The sequence below is a fragment of the Rhododendron vialii genome, chromosome 1a, assembly GCF_030253575.1.
Source record: "Rhododendron vialii isolate Sample 1 chromosome 1a, ASM3025357v1".
NCBI classification, from domain to species: Eukaryota; Viridiplantae; Streptophyta; class Magnoliopsida; order Ericales; family Ericaceae; genus Rhododendron; species Rhododendron vialii.
This window is the reverse complement of record NC_080557.1, coordinates 6183651-6204788: the sequence shown is the minus strand read 5'-3', so window position 1 is coordinate 6204788 and position 21138 is coordinate 6183651. Positions and strand designations below refer to the sequence as shown.

General features: G+C 39.2%; 1 protein-coding gene across 2 annotated transcripts in view; it reads left to right on the top strand.

The window, feature by feature from the left end:
- The first annotated feature begins 10320 nt into the window (after positions 1 to 10320).
- The window catches only part of LOC131299803 (putative disease resistance protein RGA1), a 62364-nt gene continuing 51546 nt past the window's right edge, over positions 10321 to 21138 (top strand). The window contains exons 1-2 of one of the 2 annotated variants that reach the window (XM_058325381.1): positions 10321 to 11232; positions 16290 to 16402. In XM_058325381.1, the coding sequence (XP_058181364.1) occupies positions 10466 to 11224 (759 nt within the window). In that variant the 5' untranslated portion in view covers positions 10321 to 10465 and the 3' untranslated portion in view covers positions 11225 to 11232; positions 16290 to 16402. Of the gene's footprint in view, positions 11233 to 16289; positions 16403 to 21138 lie in introns of those variants that run through there. The other variant, XM_058325378.1, reaches the window with a different exon arrangement.

Below are 21138 nucleotides of genomic sequence, written 5' to 3'. Positions count from 1 at the left end.
ACTCTACATTCAAGGGATGTAGGCAGTGGATAATGTTGGACATGAGTTCTATGGGTTTGGTTGCTCAAATCCTTTTCCAGTTCTAAATATTTTAACCTTTGAAGACATGCCTGAATGGAAAGACTAGACTCCTTCTAGAGTTGAGGAGGGATCTCAAGCAGTTGGTCGCCTCTCAAGGCTCTCCATTAAAAAGCGTCCTAAGCTTTCACATGAGTTGCCTAAAAATCTTCCTTGTTTAATAGAGCTGGATATTGAGGAGTGCCCGGGGTTGGTGGTTGTTAGAAATCTGATCTTCAAGATGATGCAAGTGATGGCGTCGTTTCTTCAAACTTGGAATGGTAGAAGCATTCGAGTCATGTTAGGCGAACGCTTTCCTAAAGACAGTATTTGCCCCCACCAAAAGGTGTGCACCGGGTTACAGCAAATTCGCCTTCAAGATAAATCGAATTCGAACTCTAGGTTCATTCTGTTTGCGTTTGCACAAACGAAAACAGCAAAATATCCGCTAAGCAAATACAAAAGAACCAAGAACTGATACTCTATTTTGAGATACAACAGAATATCAGTTTGCTATTTCTAGGAAGAGAATGTGTAGAGAGATAGAGAGCATTTCAGTAAGGAATTTTTCGGTCCATTGAATGACTTTACAAATAGCCTATTTATAGACTTATAAGCACCCTTTTATGAAAGGTTGTTACTCTAGTAAACAACCATAAGAAATGGTCATGTCCTTTGAAGACACCAATTGGGAAAGATCATGTCTTTCAAAGACAATTAATAGAAAGGAACATGCCTGCTAGTAGACACCCTTTAAATAATTAATTAGGAAGGGTCATGCCTCTTGAAGGCACCCATGATTCACATCATTTTCTAACAATCACATATTTCCAAATGAACACATCCCAATTTAATTGGTGTTACAACTATTTACATAAAGTCACGACTCATGTAAAAAAGTGTAGCAACCTTTCACAAAATCCTCGTTTAGTACCTTTCCGAAAATTCCAAACTAAAATCCAATTTTATTTTGAAAAACTCCATCAGTGGTTGTGTGGGTTCCATGCCCTACAGAGCTGAATGAAGTGAGTACTTTGATTCACTCGTCTCCATGCATCTAAACAGTGTTTCAATTTCGGACTCCAAGTGTAGTTTTGAAGTCGGTGATCAAGCAGTACTGGAAAACTCAAGGCATAGCCTCTTTCGCTCGTTGACGTCCTTGAAAGTGGAAAATATTCTGGGTCACACATGCCTTCCTAGTTGGTTTTTTCATGGGCTGACGGGACTCCAAGAATTATCTCTCCATGGTTTGAATGAACTCACAAATGTGTGGGAGAATGAGGTGAGACTACAGCACCGTCTCCCTGCCCTCCGAAGTCTCAATATTGCAGGTTGCCCCAAACTTATTTCTTTGTTTGCAGAAGGAGATGATCTGAAATCTCTTCAAAAGCTTTCCATCTCCAGGTGTCCACACCTCATCTTTTTCCCTGTCTTGCCGTCTACCCTGAAAGAGCTGCGAATTAATCACTGTGATGGGCTGGTGTCTCTACCTGATTTGACGTTGCTGAATAATCTTGAGAAGCTCTCTCTTTCTTTTTGTACATCACTTACTGTTGGAAATCTGGTCTTCAAAATGATGAAAGTGATTGCTTTCTTCTCTTCAAACTTGGAACGGTAGAAGCATTCGAGTCACGTTGGATAACGCTTTCCTAAAGACAGTATTTGCCCCCACCAGAAGGTGTGCACCGGGTTACAGCAAATCCGCCTTCAAGATAAATCGAATCCGAACTCTAGATTCTTTCTGTTTGCGTTTGCACAAACGAAGACAGACAGAATATCCGCTAGCAAATATAAAAGAACCAAGAACTGATACTTTACTTTGAGAAATAACAGAATATCAGTTTGTCAATTCTAGGGAGAGAACGGGTAGAGAGAAAGAGAGCAATTCAGTATGGAATTTTCGATCCCCGAATGACTTTACAAATGGTCTATTTATAGACTTATAGGTACCCTTATGTGAAAGGTTGTGCCTTTAGAAGAAACACACAGTAGAATAGTCATGTCTTTTAAAGACACTAGTTAGGAAAAGGTCATGTCTATTGAAGACATTTAATTAGAAGGAACATGCCTCTTGGTAGGCACCCTTTCACGAAACATTTAATTATAAGGGCCATGCCTCTTGGAGACACCCCCACGTTTCACATCCTTTCCCAAACGAACACACCCCAAGTTAATGGGTGTAACAACCAATTCCATAAAGTCACAACTCATGTGAAAAGTTGTAGCAACCTTTCACAAAATCCTCATTTAGTACCTTTCCGAAAATTCCAAACTAAAATCTAATTTTATTTTGAAAAAACTCCAACAATCCCCCACCATTTTCGAAATAATGAAAAAGAGTTCTTGGTTCTCTCAGAAGGCTTGTGCATATATGAATAGTGTCTCACGACTTCAACCATCCACTTAGTGAACCATGTCAAAGCTAGTCAGGGCAGCATAGTAGACGTATCTTTGAACTAGTTGTCCTCTAGTGACTAACCGGACATGTCTCACACACAATCCTTCAAGTAATGCAGATATCCCAATCGGTTGACCCGTGAACTGGCCTTGAGTCTATATCTTGATTTCATGAGCGCTTTAAGGTCTAGCCCCCTTGACCTATAGAAAGCGGCACCACTTCCACGCTCACATAGGTAGATTCTTACCAGTGCCCTTGTAACAACAGCACCTAATAGATTCTAGCCCCGGTTGCTAGAATCTCAACAATTAGAGTTTTAATTGCTCTTGCTTCTATATACAAGTTTGAGATACACCAAATGGATGTTAAGACTGCATTCCTTAATGGTGAGTTAGATGAGGAAATCTATATGAAGCAACCAGAGGGGTTTGTTGTGCAAGGTTATGAGCACAAAGTTTGCAAGCTTATAAAGTCTCTTTACGGACTTAAGCAAGCACCTGAGCAATGGCATGAGAAGTTTGACAAAGTGATTGTGTCAAATGGTTTTACAATACACCAATCTGACAAGTGCGTGTATAGTAAATTTAATGGCAAACGAGGAGTCATTATCTGTTTGTACGTAGACGATATGCTTATTTTTGGTACAGACCAAGGGAGCATTCAGAGTACAAAAGATTTTCTTTCTACTAATTTTAGTATGAAAGATATGGGTATTGCTGATGTAATATTGGGTATACGAATTAAAAGAAGTGGTGGTCACTTGATTCTATCCCAGGAACATTACATTGAGAAGATTTTAAAGAAGTTTAATCACTTTGAAAGCAAACCGGTGTCTACTCCGTATGACTCTCAATCACCATTGGATTTTAATGAGGGGAGAGCTGTGTCACAACTAGAGTATTCTAGAGTGATTGGCAGCTTGATGTATGCCATGACAAGCACAAGACCTGACATTGCATATGCGGTGGGGAGACTTAGTAGGTATACTAATAATCCTGGGCATGTGCATTGGCATGCAGTATATAGAGTGCTGCGGTACCTCAAAGGGACTATAGATTATGGAATAGTCTATAGTGGATATCCTTCGGTTCTAGAAGGATACACTGATGCTAGTTGGATTACTGAGCGGAATGATCACTCGTCAACGAGTGGTTGGGTGTTTACACTTGGTGGAGGGTCAATCTCCTGGGGATCTAAGAAGCAAACGTTGATAACAGACTCGACCATGGCAGCCGAGTTTGTAGCATTAGCTTCTGGTAGTAAGGAGGCAGAATGGCTGAGAAATCTGTTGCTGGAAATTCCAGTGTGGCCTAAGCCTATGCCACCTGTATCGCTGCATTGTGATAGTCAAGCTACGTTGTCACGAGCTTATAACCAAGTGTACAATGGAAAGTCCAGGCATATTGGACTAAGGCATAGCTATGTGAGACAATTGATTGTTGATGGGGTGATAACCATTGATTTTGTTAAGTCAAGTCAAAACTTGGCGGATCCTTTTACGAAAGGCCTTGCAAGGGATTTGGTGTTGAAAACATCAAAGGGAATGGGACTTTTGCCCAATTAGCTTAATCACTCCTGGTGGAAACTCAACTCAACCGGTTGATACTCTCAATCTCTTGAGTTCAATGAGAAACTACACCATATGTCGTGATTGGAAACACTTTAAAGCTATTTTACACATTCCAAGGTAAAGTGTTTTGTACCTATAATGTGAATACAAAGGAGGTTGAACTACTTAGTTCTTAATAGATTGTTTTGTGCTAATGTTATAGGAGCACGGATAGCAATCTACCTATATGAATGTGGAGGTGGTGCCGCTTCCTATAGGTCACAGGGGCTAGACCTTAGAGCGTTCATGAAATCAAGATAAAAGACCCAAGGCCAGTTCACGGGTCAACCGATTGGGATATCTGCATTATTTGGAGGATTATGTGTGAGACACGTCCGGTTGGTCGACAGAGGACAACTAGTTCAAAGACACGTCTACTATGCTGCCCTGACCAGCTTTGATATGTTTTCACTAAGTGAATAGTTGAAGTCGCAAGACACTATTTATGTATGCATAAACCTTGTAATAAGAACCGAGAATATTTCATCTGTATTTCGAAAATGGTGGGGGATTGTTAGAGATTTTCAAAATAAAAGAGTCGTCGGTTTTAGTTTTGTAAAATTCCTTTGTTTCCTTAGAATGCTTGTTTTTCCTCTTTGTGAGCTTTGTCCCACATTGGTAAGCTGAGAGATGTTGGAGTGGTATATATTAGGAAACATTCCTAATGTAAGTAACTAATGATCTAGTGTGGTGCAGCCCTTTGGTGCTTTGCACCATACCGGCAGAGCCGGTACACACTCACACACGCACGCGCACGCGCGCGGCGTGGGCAGTGTGGCGTGGGCTGTGGTGCATTGTGGCGCTTTAGCGGCGCACTTTGCACTTAGCGCTAGGCGCCTTATTGGCGCCATTTCTTATTGCGAGTTGGCAGTAAGGTGGCGCTGACGTGGATGACACGTGTCACACGCGTGGCAGGTGAGTCACTCGGAGCGGTTCCGATCGGGTGCGACTCATGCGTACGGGTGCACCGGTCTGTGGAGTTACAATCGCAGCCGTCAGTTGCGAATGGGCTCGATCCAACGGATTGGATCAAATCCGATTGGGTGTGGGTGAAACAGCACACCAGTTCGGTGTGACTGGGTGTGACTGATCGATCTAGACCGTAGGATCTGATCCAACGGTCAGATTAGAACGGATGCATACCCATTCTCAATGGGTGCGTAGTGGCCTATAAATAGACCACTACTTAGCAGAATCCAGTGCTAGATACACACATATAATCCGAATTTCTCCCACATCTCTCTCTATATTTTCTAGCATTCATTCTGCATTCTGTTTTGCTGCAGAAAACAGAACGCAGTGGTTCTCGGTTCTGATTTCTATTCAGCAGGTATTCTGTCCGTTTCGTTAGTGCAAACGAAAACGGAAAGAACTTCAGTTCGGGCTTCGATTTATCTTGAAGGCAGGTTTGCTGTAACCCTTTGCATACCGGAATTGGTGGGGGCAAATACTGTCTTTAGGAAAGCGACATAGTCGTGACTCGAAGCGTTTTTCAGTATTTGTGGAGATTTCGTCAAACAGTTCAGATTGCAGCGGCCAATTTTTCCAACAATCATCCTTTGTTTACACATTACAAGTATCAAGCACTCTACCTTGGGATGAATAAAATAACATTTTGAGTGCTTACAATCACGACGTGTGGTGTAGTTTCTCATTGAACTCAAGAGATTGAGAACATCAACCGGTTGAGTTGAGTTTCCACCAAGAGTGATCAAATTAAACGGGCAAAAGTCTCATCCCCTTTGATGTCTTCCACATCAAATCTCTTGCAAGAATAATAAAAGTATTACTGTGAAAGCAATATTTTCCATAGCTATGTCACCATAGTTTATGACGTGATTCACTTGTCCGGACTACCACCACAGTCATAACTATCAACCCTCTTTCTTGAGTGACTTACTGAGAAATATATCCGTGACAAAATACTATGTCACCCCATCTCATTATAAAATCCTCACTTTATTTCAAGAGAGAAATCCCCTACAAAAATAGACTTACTGTTTATCCATGGTATTTATGCTTCAATTATATCAGGCGCCTTTGTATCCATCATAATTAATGGATACCAATTACAAGCATATAAACCAACTCCACCAAATATACTCATTTGGATTTAATTAACTTGTGGGCCATAATTGTTTGGAACAACTATGCAACCAAGATAATAGGAATTTGTCATTCCATTCCATATCTTTGTTTAATCTCCAATATACACAGGAGAACATGTGACCGATAGGCCACATAATCAACATTCCTTCCAATGAAAATAACATTTCATTTAATCTCCACTTTTAGGAAAAGTTAGGACTCTTCTTTTAAATCCAAACACCACACCGCTTTATTTAGCCTCCAATGGTTACACCATTAAGGTTAAATCCAAAAGCCACACCTTTCAGGTAATATCACTGGTTAAATCCTTAACCTTCACATAAAATACATTAATATGTATACGTCAAAGTGTATTTTGGTAAAGGGCAAGAGAAGAGTCCCGTCCGTTTTATTTCCTCATAAAAACAAACTCATCCATGTAATGAATTCAAAACACATACCATTTTGATTACCTTATGCACAGAACATGCATATAAACTTACGAACTTATGATGGTATGTTCAATTTGGAAATGTCATCCAAATCAAAGATATGAAAATTACATATCTAGCATTTGCGTAAAGCAAAACATTTGAGATAAGCCACCAATTTGGTTAACCACCAACCACGTGTTCAACAATACTGTAACCTTGTACTTTCCTAACACGATTCCATCAAGGCCGTCAAATACCGCACATCAAGAGTCACATAACACATTTTTGTGTTACCGAAACACTACCATGACACAAATACCATGTCAGGCATCACCTTTGACCGGCCACATAAACCATTGGCTATATAAAGTGATTTCTGACACTAAATATGGCAAAAGATTTCATCAATCAAACCTTTTTTATGCTCATAAAAGAAACATTTTAGAAACATGATCATTCCATAAAAGCAAGTGTCAAGAAATCTCACTTGGTAGAGAGATGCTCCACATATAGAGAATAATAATAAACCGACGCACTTGTTCCGAAACGGCATCTAAGTGAGAAGTTTCATTGACCCGTTGCCTACCAATAACTAGCAGTTACATGCGAATAGTTGCTACTATTCAACTCCAACAGTCTAACTTTTGTGCACCAAAGACCACAAAATAAACCATATAACTTAACACTCGTACCTTGTTCTCTCGTATTATTATTCTCTCCATCTGGTACATGAAATGCAACAAAATTCATTGCAAACCATTTTGGTTATAAGTAGCCGTGTAAATTCACGTATCTCTCTCCACTTTCCCTTCTCTACTGTCTCCATCTCCAGCGAACAAACTCCAATAATTGAATCTTATCAAAGGGAACCAAACTAAGAAATAAGTTCTCCTTACCAACCAATAAAATACATTTAAATGTAATAAGGCATTATTGGAGAAGGACGAAAACAAGGAATTATATCACATGTATATTACATGCCAGGTAAAAATGGTATATTAAGTACCATGAAAATAAGCATCTAGAATTATCTCCAGCAATACCCATATCAAAAGATATGACCAACTCCATAATCGAGAATTACTAAACATCCTTTATTAAAGCACAAGAGTACACAACATACATCTCCAAAATTAAAAGAATTGTAGATAAAACCTACTTAGCATGTGGAAACATAAATCAAAATCAATATGATAACACATATTATAACACCCTAATCAACCGAAAAATTGATCTTCTTTAAAGATCCAGGACAAGGAACGCTCTTGCGCGCTGTGCGAATAATTATCGGCCCTTTGTGACCAAAAACATCATGACATTTCTTTCGCACCATTTCCCTTGTCCGCAAATGACACAAAGGAGTCGAAGTATAAGCACACTCGCTCACTCCTTCAAATGCTGGCGGAGGAGACAGTTCACGGTTGACACCGTCTGGCGAACCTCCCATTGCCGCAGTAGACTCATCGGAATTCTCCATAATTTCCAATGGAGCCATCTCGTTTGGACTATGAATATCATCATACGCGGATGAATCTTTTCCAATTTCCTGAGACCCATGTTCCGATATTTCCTTAACTGGATTAGCCGCAACATTTTGGATCATAAAAGAGTCCTCTTCATCAGATGAGATATCAATCATCACCGGTTGATTCTCATCCAAGAGGCCTCGCCTTGCAAAGACCTCTTTCCATTCTTTAAACCAAAGAATATTATCAGGACTTGGATGTGAAGAATCTCCCAAAACAATGTTAAACGGTGGAAGAAAAGAAGCTGAAAGACGTATGATGTTCAAAAGGATTTCAGAAGGCATTTCGACTAAAATAATGTGCTTCAAAAAAAATAATAACACAACCGAGAAACCGAAGAAATTAAATAGATAACGAAGTGGTCTGATATAGTATGCTTTCTTCGGACTGTTATAGAATGCTTTGTTTTTTAGACAGATTGAAGCAACAGTGCTTTGTTTAAATAGGAAAAAACAACCGTTTCGAAAAGTTGCCAAGGTAGTTATAGCAAACACAAAGCCACCGATTAAGAACGCAACGGTTCAACCAAACTACTACCTCCAACCGGTGCTCACTTCAAAAAATAGTTAAATAACGGTCGAAGCCACCGTTTCACATGAACCGGTTAATCATGTACCAATTAAGCACTTCAAAGAATAATTGCAATGACATAGATAGCCACAAACTATGAGTTCATAAGAGGACAAATATTCAAACTCAAAATTATGCTCAAAAATTAAAGTCTAACACACTTTATTCTATTGACACACATGCATCCATGTGTACTGCAGCCAACGTATTATAAACAATAGAGAACTTGTCCAGTACTACCCCATAGACTTGGGTCTAAATGATTTAAAGCCATTTCCGAAACACAAACTCGAATATGTTATAACTTAAGCACTAGATTTTGTATATTGCATTAGGCAAATTCAATCCAGTGCCGTAACCGTCCACACCCATCCGTTTCACCCGAACGGGTACATAGACCAGCACCATCATGGATTGTCCGATCACAATCGATAGCAGCAATTGGATCATTCTAACCAGCGCAACATTTTGAGAGTATCAAAAAGAACCCGTGTGACTTACCCGTCACACATTCGCCCGCGACGTCCATCTTAGTGACACGTCACTACCAAGTCTCCAGGTTATTGGATGAGCCAAAACCACAAAGTCTAATTGCCTTGTTTTAAAACGTGCCCACATAAATGTGTAAATATGAGTTTGCATTTTAAAACTATATTCTGTAGCCATGAGATAAAAGAATTAATGGCGTACCTTTTTACTTGAGACTATATATGATGAGAGGCAACTTACTCAAAACCACAGCACCATAAATTGATTAGATTACCCTTTTCCAATCACATCTATCCATCTACGTTTTAAGGACCCATATCGTAATCCATCCACTTTCATCTTTGGAAATACTGTCTTTAGATTGTTGGAAATCTGGTCTTCAAAATGATGAAAGTGATTGCTTTCTTCTCTTCAAACTTGGAACGGTAGAAGCATTCGAGTCACGTTGGATAACGCTTTCCTAAAGACAGTATTTGCCCCCACCAGAAGGTGTGCACCGGGTTACAGCAAATCCGCCTTCAAGATAAATCGAATCCGAACTCTAGGTTCTTTCTGTTTGCGTTTGCACAAACGAAGACAGACAGAATATCCGCTAGCAAATATAAAAGAACCAAGAACTGATACTTTACTTTGAGAAATAACAGAATATCAGTTTGTCAATTCTAGGGAGAGAACGGGTAGAGAGAAAGAGAGCAATTCAGTATGGAATTTTCGATCCCCGAATGACTTTACAAATGGTCTATTTATAGACTTATAGGTACCCTTATGTGAAAGGTTGTGCCTTTAGAAGAAACACACAGTAGAATAGTCATGTCTTTTAAAGACACTAGTTAGGAAAAGGTCATGTCTATTGAAGACATTTAATTAGAAGGAACATGCCTCTTGGTAGGCACCCTTTCACGAAACATTTAATTATAAGGGCCATGCCTCTTGGAGACACCCCCACGTTTCACATCCTTTCCCAAACGAACACACCCCAAGTTAATGGGTGTAACAACCAATTACATAAAGTCACAACTCATGTGAAAAGTTGTAGCAACCTTTTACAAAATCCTCATTTAGTACCTTTCCGAAAATTCCAAACTAAAATCTAATTTTATTTTGAAAAAAACTCCAACACTTACGTACTTAAGTGCCGGAAGGGGGCTACCGCCCGCTCTCAAAGAACTGAAGGTTATACGGGGTGAAGAGCTAAAGTCACTAATAGCAGAGGAGGGGAATAAGATCAATTGTCCATCTCTTGAATCTATTAAGATCTTGAGTTGTAAGGCGTCTCAAAACCCTACCAGATGTTATGCAAAATAGTCTCAGGAATCTAAGTCGACTGAAGATAAGTGTCTGTAAGGATCTGGAGTCCCTTCCGGAAGGATGGTTCCCCACAACCAATTTTACGGAATTTCGTATCTTCGACAGCGAGAAACTCGAGCCCCTTCCAAACCACGCGTACAACAACAACAATTGCGCTTCTCTCGAAAAGCTGGATCTAAGAAGTAGTTCCCCTCTGGCTACTGGACTCCTCTCCCACATTCTGGATGAAGGAAGTTTCTCCTACTTCACCTACCTTACTTCACTTTCCATCTTTGATGTCCACATTGGTAAGCTGTGTGGTTTGCACCGATTGTACTCCCTCAGAGAACTCTCCCTTGTGAAATGTGATTGGGTGTCCTTTCCGGAAGATGGGATGTTTTCGTTTCCCTCCTCTCTGGTCTTTTTGGCCATCCGGAAATTCTCAAATCTGGAGAAGCTATCTTTCAAGGACTTTGAAAACCTTGTCTCTCTTGAAAAACTTCATATCCGTTCTTGCCCCGAGCTCACGTCCATTTCAGAGCTAGGACGGCTTCCCTCGCTTTTGGATTTGGTGATCTCTGGCTGCCCCAACCTCGCATCGTTTCTGGAGCAAAAGCTGCCTCTCTCGCTTTTGTATTTGTCGATCGAAGAGTGTCCGATGCTGAAACGACGATGTGTAAAGGGGAAAGGCAAATATTGGGGCTTCATTGCACACATTCCTGAAGTCATGATTGACAAAAGATTCGTCTTTGACCCAAGCAGCTAAAGGCCCAGGTTTGTTAACTTCCTCTTTGGCATGTTGCTTCAACTGATTTCGCTACATCATCAACCAACTGCACATGTACCACTTGATATCTAATATGTTTCACACCCAGTTTTCCGTCGTTACATGCGGTAAATTATAAGAGCATCTCCAATCCTTACCCCTTTTTTTCACCCTAATTTGGATTGAAATTTAAGTCAAAAGCTTGATTTTGGTTAGGTATCTCTAATGCTAAACAAATATTTGTACTCAAATCTTTTATTGAATGACACATTTGTAATTAATGAGTGACACACTTGTAATTAATAAGAGTGAAAATAGGCTTCGAAAAAAGATGGGTATGGGTTTGAGTCCCCCCAAATTATTTGGGTAATGAAATGGGTAGAACTCAAAATGTGTAGGCAAATGAGGATAACATTGGAGATGAGTTTTTAAGTTTTTTACTCAAATTTTGGGTATGGATAATAAAATGAGTGAGGATTGGATCGAGATGCTCTAAGATCCTCTTTCATCGTCGATTAAGTGTTTCAAGAAATATTACACCACCACACAGATTCACAGCTTGACGTTACGAGGATAGGAAAAGAGCGTTTTCGTACAAACGGGAATTCAGGGATTGTAAAATGTTGCAAACACTTTTCATGCAATTCTTTTTCGGGAAAGGAATTTCATATATGGTGGTGCAATGAACACTAAATTGATCTTATTGCTTTACTGAGCAAAAATAAAACATATATTCTGGTCACCTCGCCAAGAAGGTAGAAGAAGTCTTCATTGGCGTATCTGCTTTACTAGCACATAATTGTTGCTTCGACATATTATAATCAAGTTTTTATGCAAAGGTTTTGAAAGATGAAAACTTGTCGGGAGAAAGTTGAGAAGTGTGTGTTTGTACTTATGTATGGGGAAATATTAGTTCTAAAAGTGCATGTAGAAACCTGATCTGATAGATACCAATTATCTATACTACTTCTTTTAAATGTACGAAGATGTTTTCTCCTTTTTGCTTTTCACAAATGCCCCTACCACTTGCACCTAATACCTGTCCTATCATACATCTCTTCCAATAGACATCATACTACTTTCTCTTTTTCAAAAATACCCCTCAAAAAACCCTCAAATAATAACCCAACCAATTGGAAACAATACATGCTGCCTCCTACACCCCCGGCCACCGCATCCTGCCTTTCCGAAATTCCGATGCCTTTCAGAAACGACGGAAAACCCGATACGCCACATTCCAACGGTTGCATCTCTCAAAAAACATATTCCCCTGCCGTGGTCTTCTCTACGAACCGTGTTCTCTTCAAGCATACAACAACTGTTGCATCTCACACAACTCTCCCAGACCATTTGAAGAGCCTCACGAATGTCCTTCTTCCTCTCGACTGTGCGACAGTCGAGTTTTTCCTTGAATTAGCCTCTCGATTCTCCTCCATTCTCATCTCAAGACTGAATTATGGGGAAGAAATTGCCAGTCATCCAGCCGATTGATTTCGAAATTAAAAGTTCAATTCGTTAGGATCCACCGGTAAGTTTCCAAAAAAATGTGTATTGCTCTCCCTCTCTCTCTCATGGTGAATCTACGTTGAAGCTTTTCTTGCTGGTATGTTTACTATCATGCTCAGGAGTTCGATAAATACTTATTGCACTTAAGGTGTTTGATGAATTACTCTTGTTGCACATCCATTTATTCCACCAAATGATACTTCATGGAATATAGAGAGTGGATGTTTGAAACAAGGAATGTACAGAGTGGATATCCAACTTGGGAAAAAAATGGAACTAATATAGTAAATGGAATATACGGTTAATGTTTGTGATGCTTATAGGGATACCGGGCTTATATATTGTAACAATTGCAGAGAAAATTTAGCCAATCATATTGAACCTTTGCTTAGCCTATGTCGATATCTAATTTTCCGAAGGATACTGGCCCGTTCAATGTCAAATTAGAGGGTAACTTTTCATCACTTAAATTCTTTTACGAAGATTTCTCTCTTGCTGGTGCTTTAACTCAAGGATCTAAAACGAAGTTGAGTTTGATAATTCATCTTCCCATTTATTTGTTTGATTTCTGGAAAGAGTATGGTTCAATTAGTTTTAGTTACGGATACCCTTTGTAACTGAATTGAAGGCGGCCTATTTTGTGAACCACTAAATAGAATTCCACGCATTTGTACTATCTAACTATTTTGCCTTTGTCCTAGATATGTGTAATCCTTCCACTGAGGAGACAATTCTACTACCTTAGGGACTCCTTAAGGTATAAAGCTACAATGTTTACAATCCCCTCTAGGCAGCAGAATCTTTGACATGTTGAAAATGAAAATGATTTTCTAAGTAAGTGTTTTAATACAGAGAATTATGAGTTTTATTGGCGGGGATTCAGTCTTCAGGAATTCGCAGATCAATGTTTTGGAAACAAAACTGATTATGGAAAAGGCAGGTAGATGCCTATCGATTATGGGTCCACTAAACACAATTATGTCTACGTTTCATCAATTTGCATAAGGTATACAATGCTGTATATTTGGAAATTGGCACATGAATATTGTAGGGCTTTTTATTGTTTGAAAAGGAAGGCAACAAAAAATGTTCTTTGTCTTTCTTGCCATGCTTGTTAGACATATATATAACTCCATCCATAGATCCATGGCCTAAACACAATCTATGTGCTCAATGTAGGCATAAGGGAGGCTCAAACCATTCTAGATTTTGAGAATTGACAATTTATTCATGGTATAGGGTCGGAGTTTTCATGATCTAGAGAGAATGTGGACCTCTATTCACCCCACACTCAGACAGCAAACTCTTCCAAATCCAATTAGAATAAGAGCAGTGGAAGAAAATATGGACGGTTCTAAACATTGTGATGCACGAGATCTTAAATGAGGTAAAAAAACAATTATGTGATGTGATTCCTAGGAGTGGTTACTAGCATGCACACTTAGGTGTGAATTTTGTCACAGCCTTATGCATAGGGTAATGCTTTACAAACATAAATTAAATTCGACGGTTTCTGTCTGGATGAGTTGTCACCGTGTCAGTAACATGGTCAATTTCGTCAAATTTCAAATGGTAACATTCATTTAGATATGCATAACACTCCTTAAAATTAGAATAGGCGGTTTACTCATCTCATTTTTTAGTTGAAGTGAAATTACCAAATGTTCCACAACCATTCAGTTAGGCGACCAAAATCACCATTCAGTGGTGTGCTGTGCTCGCTATGTACCTTCAATGGTTTAGTATAACTCTAGGATGAATGCCTTGTGGTTGGCTCTTCCAAGGTATACTTTCATGCTTCCTTTTTCAGTCATAGTACAACCTTGTTGCAATGGCATGAGACCATACCCAGTCACTTCTTTGAGCTCAAATGGCCCTGGTTATTCTTTTAGTTTCCCCTCCTCGCTGCTAGAATGGCTTTTCTTTGGACTTCAGAAGAACAACAATGAGATTCTACTATTTTAATTTGAGGGAGATGCTCAGCCTACTCACTGCTCTATCCTTTCTCTTTTCTCCAGTGTAATGGATAAATTTTGAGCTCTTAGCATGTTGGCATATACTCTATAGCCTTCAATTACAGACAAGTGGATCCTTTGTGGTAAATGATCGTCGTTTTCATTTATCTATTCACAAGTGAATTGAGGATGAATGATCATGAACAGATGTGTATTTATTTATTTATTTATTGTTTTGTTACTTTCTATTGGTTTTTTCGAATCTTCTTGATATCTTGTACTGGTTTAGGAGAAAAAGATTATCATTTTTTGCACTTGTCCAAAATGTTGAGGTATATATATGAACATCGATCAACTTGCATCAAAATACTATATGAACAACTATGTTAGCTTCCATTGTGACCTTTGTTACTAAATACTCCTATATATACTTGACTCATTTTCTTTTTTCATCTTTAAAGCATCACCAGTACCACGTATGGATAAGCTATGTATGGTTATGGGAAAGGGTTGCAGGTATTGAAACCCTAACAATGAATTATCTGAACTTTGTGACTGTTTTAATTTATTTTTTAATCATGTTATGATTCACGATATTCATGAATAGTTTTATGCGTTGCAGGTTTGTCTTTTATTTTCTATTTTCTGAGGGGCCGTAATAGTGCGACGCACAAACCGCCAAAAGGTTTCTAACATGGGGTGACTTGGGTTATTGGGTACAGGTTGCACTATTTTGGTCTTGGGGTATCTGTTGTGGAAAGTGATGTCCTATTTGTTGATGTATTTTTGTTTCTTATTCTCCTATTGTCATGAATGAACCCATCTTTTTTGACAAACACACCCCCCCCAAAAAAAAAAAACCTTTCGTTTCAAGGAATACAGCTATTTTTTGGGGGGAATATAGCAACTCTAAAAAAGTATGAAGTGTCCAAATTGTCATCCAAAATAAGAGTGAATTTTATACGTACCAGTGACATTTGTGAAGGCAAGGACAAGTCAAATTCTAAAGAAGAAAAAATTTCACTGAAGTTGAAGAATTCCACGTGCAAAGCACATGCACTTTTACTAGTACCAACAATAAACCAAACTTCTCCCATGACCATTCTTGAATCACAAGTTTACATCATATTGATAAGCAAGATTTAATACGTATGTTGTAACATTTGAAGCTTTCTAATGTTTATATGAGAAAAACTGCTGGTGCTGTCATTGATCCAAAGTAAACTTGTAGTGTGTGTGATCATGACTTATCAATTTGTTACAGTTGAGTGTTCTTTTTTGTGCGTGAGTGTAATTCATTACCAGATTTCATTCCATATTTGCAATACTGCTTCTATATTTGCAATACTGCATTTAGGAGGAGTGGTGTTAAGCTTCTTTGTAAGACGATTTTCTCGAGTAATACTTTGCAACAAGAGGAAGAGAGACGGAATTCAATTTGCTTTCCAAACTTGTAATGTTTTCATTTTGCTCCTGCCCAAATTTACTTGTCATTGGAAATAATTCCTCAATCTTTGCATCTTTTATCCTGTGATTCACGACATGCCCTAGTAAGAAGTTGTTTTCATGTTTGCATTTCGTGTTTTAATCTTCATTCTCCATAGTTTTGTAGATGGATTCAGCACAAAGAGCTGGCATTGTACTTATGACAGAACCAGAATGGTCCTTCTGTACATCTGGGAATCCGAAAATCGGGAGAAGCTATCTTTCAAGGACTTTGAAAATCTCGTATCTCTTGAACGACTCGGAATCAAATATTGCCCCAAGTCATGCCCATTTCAGAGCTAGGATGGCTTCCCTAGCTTTCGAATTTTGGGGATCTATTCCTGCCCCAACCTTGCATCGTTTCCAGAGCAAGGGCTGCCTCCCTCGCTTTTGTATTTCCGAAGCAAGGGTTGCCTCCCTTGCATCGTTGGCTCTTTATTGCTCACATTCCTGAAGTCACGATAGACGATAGATTCGTCTTTGACCAAAGTATCTAATGGCCCAGGTACGTTAACACCCCCTTTGGCATGCTAGTTGAACTGATTTCACACCCAGTTTACGTACAAATACGATCTCTTTTCAGTCCTTACTTGCCGAAATTAGTTACATTCTCCTTTCTATTATCGGCAGGGGCAGAGGTATTAACTTCCATAGGAGAGAAGTTTCGACTCCTAAAAAGGTAAGAGACGTTCGGTGTTATCTGTTATGGTATATAAGATCACGGCTGCACTTAGGATGGGCTTTCCCTCTCTTTTACGCCAGTGGAGATCTCACTTTCGAAAGGAAGGCCTTTTTGAATCTGTAACAGGTTTCAGCCTTGGTTGGTCTTCTATGGTCCTGTTTGGCAGAGTAGCGCAAAAGCGCGCTGCTGATGTTGGTGCTGATATTGTTGGCACGGTTGAGCAGAACATCCCTGAGGATGATCTCAGAATCAAACGGTATGGTGGAATTTGCTTTATGATCTGTTTGGTTAGCATGAGAATGCTAGAAAGGAATGAAAAGAGAAAAAGTAATGACTTTTCATATGTTTTCTTAGCAAGAGAATGATAGAAATCTGCGTGAAAACGAAAATACCGGTACAAATCACTTGATCTTTCTCTTTTCGGGCAAAAACACAAGCACATTTGAATTTGCTATTGAAATTCGGTATCCACGTTTTAAATTGCACATCTGCCCTTCTTTTCCATCAACTTGCATGCCTGAAGTGACTATATTTTCTCGAGACTTTCATGGTATATATCCAAACCGTAAAATGTGAGACGTTACTTTTAAGAAGTCTCCCACAAATGTTTCATGCTAGTAAAATGCACGCAAGAAAATCAATTTCATTCCTTTATCCATTCTTGTCACTTCACTTTTTGTCACTCTTCATTATCCTCTTTTTCTCAATTAGTTTCTTCTATTACTTGCAGGTGATAGCTGACATTGTTGGTGAAATTGCTGGTATGGGAAACGATCTAGTTGGCTTTTATGCAGAACCAACATGTGCTGCTCTTGTTTTTGGCTCCAACTCCTCATTTGGGATCAATCATAACTGCAATGCTGTATCGTTGTTTGTTTGGCCATCACGACCGTGCATGTAAGTCCTTTGCGTGAGCAGGCCCACCCATCATAAATATTTGTGTATGTGTGTATTTTGTTGACAATCTTTGTCCCTGTGAGATGCTGTTGGAGATTTTTTTAAAATGAAATAAAAGATTGCGGGAGGTTATTTGTGAAAATGTGCGACACCTTTTCACATGGGGTATGACTTTATATGAATAGGTATAACACCTATTAACTTAGGGTGTGATTATTAGAATGAGGTGTGATTGTTAGGAAGGGATGTGATACAGGAGGTGCTTCTAAGAGGCATGACCCTTCCTAATTAATTATTTTCATGAAAGAGTGCCTACTAAAAGGCATGTTCCTTTCTCTTGATTATTTGTCTTCAAAAGACATACCCTTTCTAATGTGTATTTACTAAAGACACATCCTTTCATGTAAGGGTGCCTATAAGTCTATAAATAGGCCAATGGTTAAGTCATTCGATACACCAAAAAAAAATATCTAGAAACTCTCCCTCTCTCTGACTCGTTGTTTTCTACGCTGTTATTTTGTTATTCTGTAGAAACGGAATTAACAGTCCTTGGTTGAATTGATTCTCTTAGGCTCGGTATTCTGTCTGTCCTTCATTTGTGCGGACGCAGGCAGAAGATCATTGATTGGGCTTCGTTTTATCCTCAGAACAGATTCGCTGTAACTCGGTGCACACCAATTGGTGGGGGCGAATACTATTTTTGGAAAGCGACGTCGTAACGTGACTTGAAGCGGTTTCCATCAGATTGTTCAAGTTGCAGAAGGCTTTAGATTTTGAAGGTTCCAGTTTTTGCACCAACAATCGAAAACAGTATTCCTACCATGGTTTCAAAATCGTTGCGAGCGTTGACTCAGGATTTCGTGAAATTGGATAAGTTTGATGGTGGTAACTTCAGGCGTTGGCAAAAGAAGATGCATTTTTTGCTTACGACTCTCAAAGTCGTGTATGTTCTCACCAACCCCTTCCTTGAGGAGGCTGAAGATGAAACATTGGAGGAGGCTCGTGTGAGGAAGAAGTTCGAGAGTGATGACTACATTTGCAAGGGTCATATTCTAAATGCACTTTCGGACGCTCTGTTCGATGTGTATTCAAATACGGAGACTGCAAAGGAGTTGTGGGATTCCTTGAAAGGGAGGTATTTGACTGAAGATGCAACAAATAAGAAATTTCTGGTTAGTCAATTTATGAACTACAAAATGATAGATAACAAGTCTTTGGTTGATCAGTTGCATGAAATTCAGCATATCTTAAATCAGTTTAAGGTTAAGAACATGAACATGGATGAATCGATCATAGTGTCGTCTGTGATTGATAAACTTCCTCCCTCCTGGAAACAGTATAAGAAAACTCTTAAACACAAAACTGAGGATCATACGCTGGAACAATTGGCTGTCCATCTTCGGGTGGAGGAAGAGTCAAAGCATCAAGAAAAGGAGGAACTTGGAGATAATATCTCTAAGATCCATGTAGTGGAGGGAGTAAAGAGCACCAACAAGGGTAAAGATAAACAGAAGCAGAAAGTACGGAAGGGCGATGACCGCAGCGATGAACCAAAAGAGAAAAAGCCAAAAATTGTATGTTGGCGTTGCAGTTAGCTAGGGCACTTCAAGAAAGACTGCAAGTCCAACAAGAAGAATGATTCAGGGGCATCGGGTTCAAAGAATAACTTTGTGGCTGTCATATCCGAGATTAATGTTCTCGAGGATGCTAGTAACTGGTGGATCAACTCAGGGGCAACAAAGCATGTGTGCAATGATAAGAGGTTCTTCACCGACTATGAATCGGTTGAAGATGGTACAGTTCTTTACATGGGTAATTCATCAACTGCTCTTATCAAAGGCAAAGGAAAAGTGGACTTAGAGTTCACTTCTGGGAAGATTCCGACTCTGACTGATGTTTACTATGTACCAGAAGTTAGGAAAAACCTTGTATCTGGAAGCCTGCTTAATAAGCATGGTTTCAAGTTAGTGTTTGAGTCAGACAAGTTTGTTCTGTCTAAGAGTGGTACTTTTGTTGGGAAGGGCTATTTGTACGAGGGCATGTTCAAACTTAACATTAATAACACAATTGCTATTTCTGCTTACTTGATTGACTCTCTTTCTTTGTGGCATAATCGGTTGGGGCATGTTAATACTAGGAAAATGGATTCTATGGTTAAATTAGATTTGATACCTAACTATGATGTTGCTATGGTTGATAAATGCAAAGTGTGTTCGCTTACTAAAATAACCAGAGTTCCATTTCCTAAAATTGAAAGAATAACTACTCTGTTAGAACTTGTTCATAGTGATGTATGTGACATGCATAGCACTCCAACTAGAGGAGGTTAGGAATATTTTGTAACTTTCATAGATGACTATTCCAAATATTGCTATGTGTATCTATTGCATTCAAAAGATAAAGTTTTTGAGAAGTTTATTGCTTTTAAAACCGAAGTTGAAAATCAATGTGGAACAAAGATAAAACGTTTAAGGTCTGATAGGGGTGGTGAATACCATTTCCCTGATTACTGTGAATCAGTTGGGATCATTCATGAGAAAACTGCACCATATACTCCACAGCAAAATGGAGTCGCTGAAAGAAAGAATCGGACTTTGACTGAGATGGTTAATGCTATGCTTAGCAATTCAGGATTAAGTAGTGGTATGTGGGGCGAAGCCATACTTACCGCTGCTTATATTTTGAATAGGGTGCCTCTCAGAAAGTCTAATATAACTCCTTATGAGTTATGGAAAAGAAAGAAACCGAATCTAAGTTATTTCAGAATTTGGGGATGTAGAGCGATTGTTAGATTGCCGAAACCCAAAAGGAAGAAGTTGGGTGAAAAAGGAATTGAATGCATATTCATTGGTTATGCTTTACATAGTAAAGCATATCGGTTTCTGGTTTCTGAGCCAAATGATTCAGTTGGAGTAAACACCATTATTGAATCACGTGATGCAGTATTTTATGAGAATAGGTTCGTATCTATTCCAAAGGTGCCTAATCAAGAGAATGAGCCAGACTCTGTGGAGTCTGACATAGAGGCGGAACCTACGGAACATGATAGATTTAGGAGAAGCAAAAGGGCTCGAGTTGCTAAGTCATTTGGTCCTGACTTCATAGTTTATCTAGTTGAAGGAACTAGAAAGATTGCAGATAATCATTTCATGATTTCGCTTCATGTGGAATCGGATCCCTTGACCATCGGGAAGGCTATGAAATCACAAGATTATGCTTTCTGGAAAGAAGTAATCTAGGATGAAATGGATTCTATTATGGGTAATAATACCTGGGTTCTTGCTGATTTGCCTCCGGGTTCCAAAGCCATTGGCTGCAAATGGATTTTCAAGAAGAAAATGGGGTCGATGGTACAATCGACAAGTTCAAGGCACGGTTGGTTGCCAAGG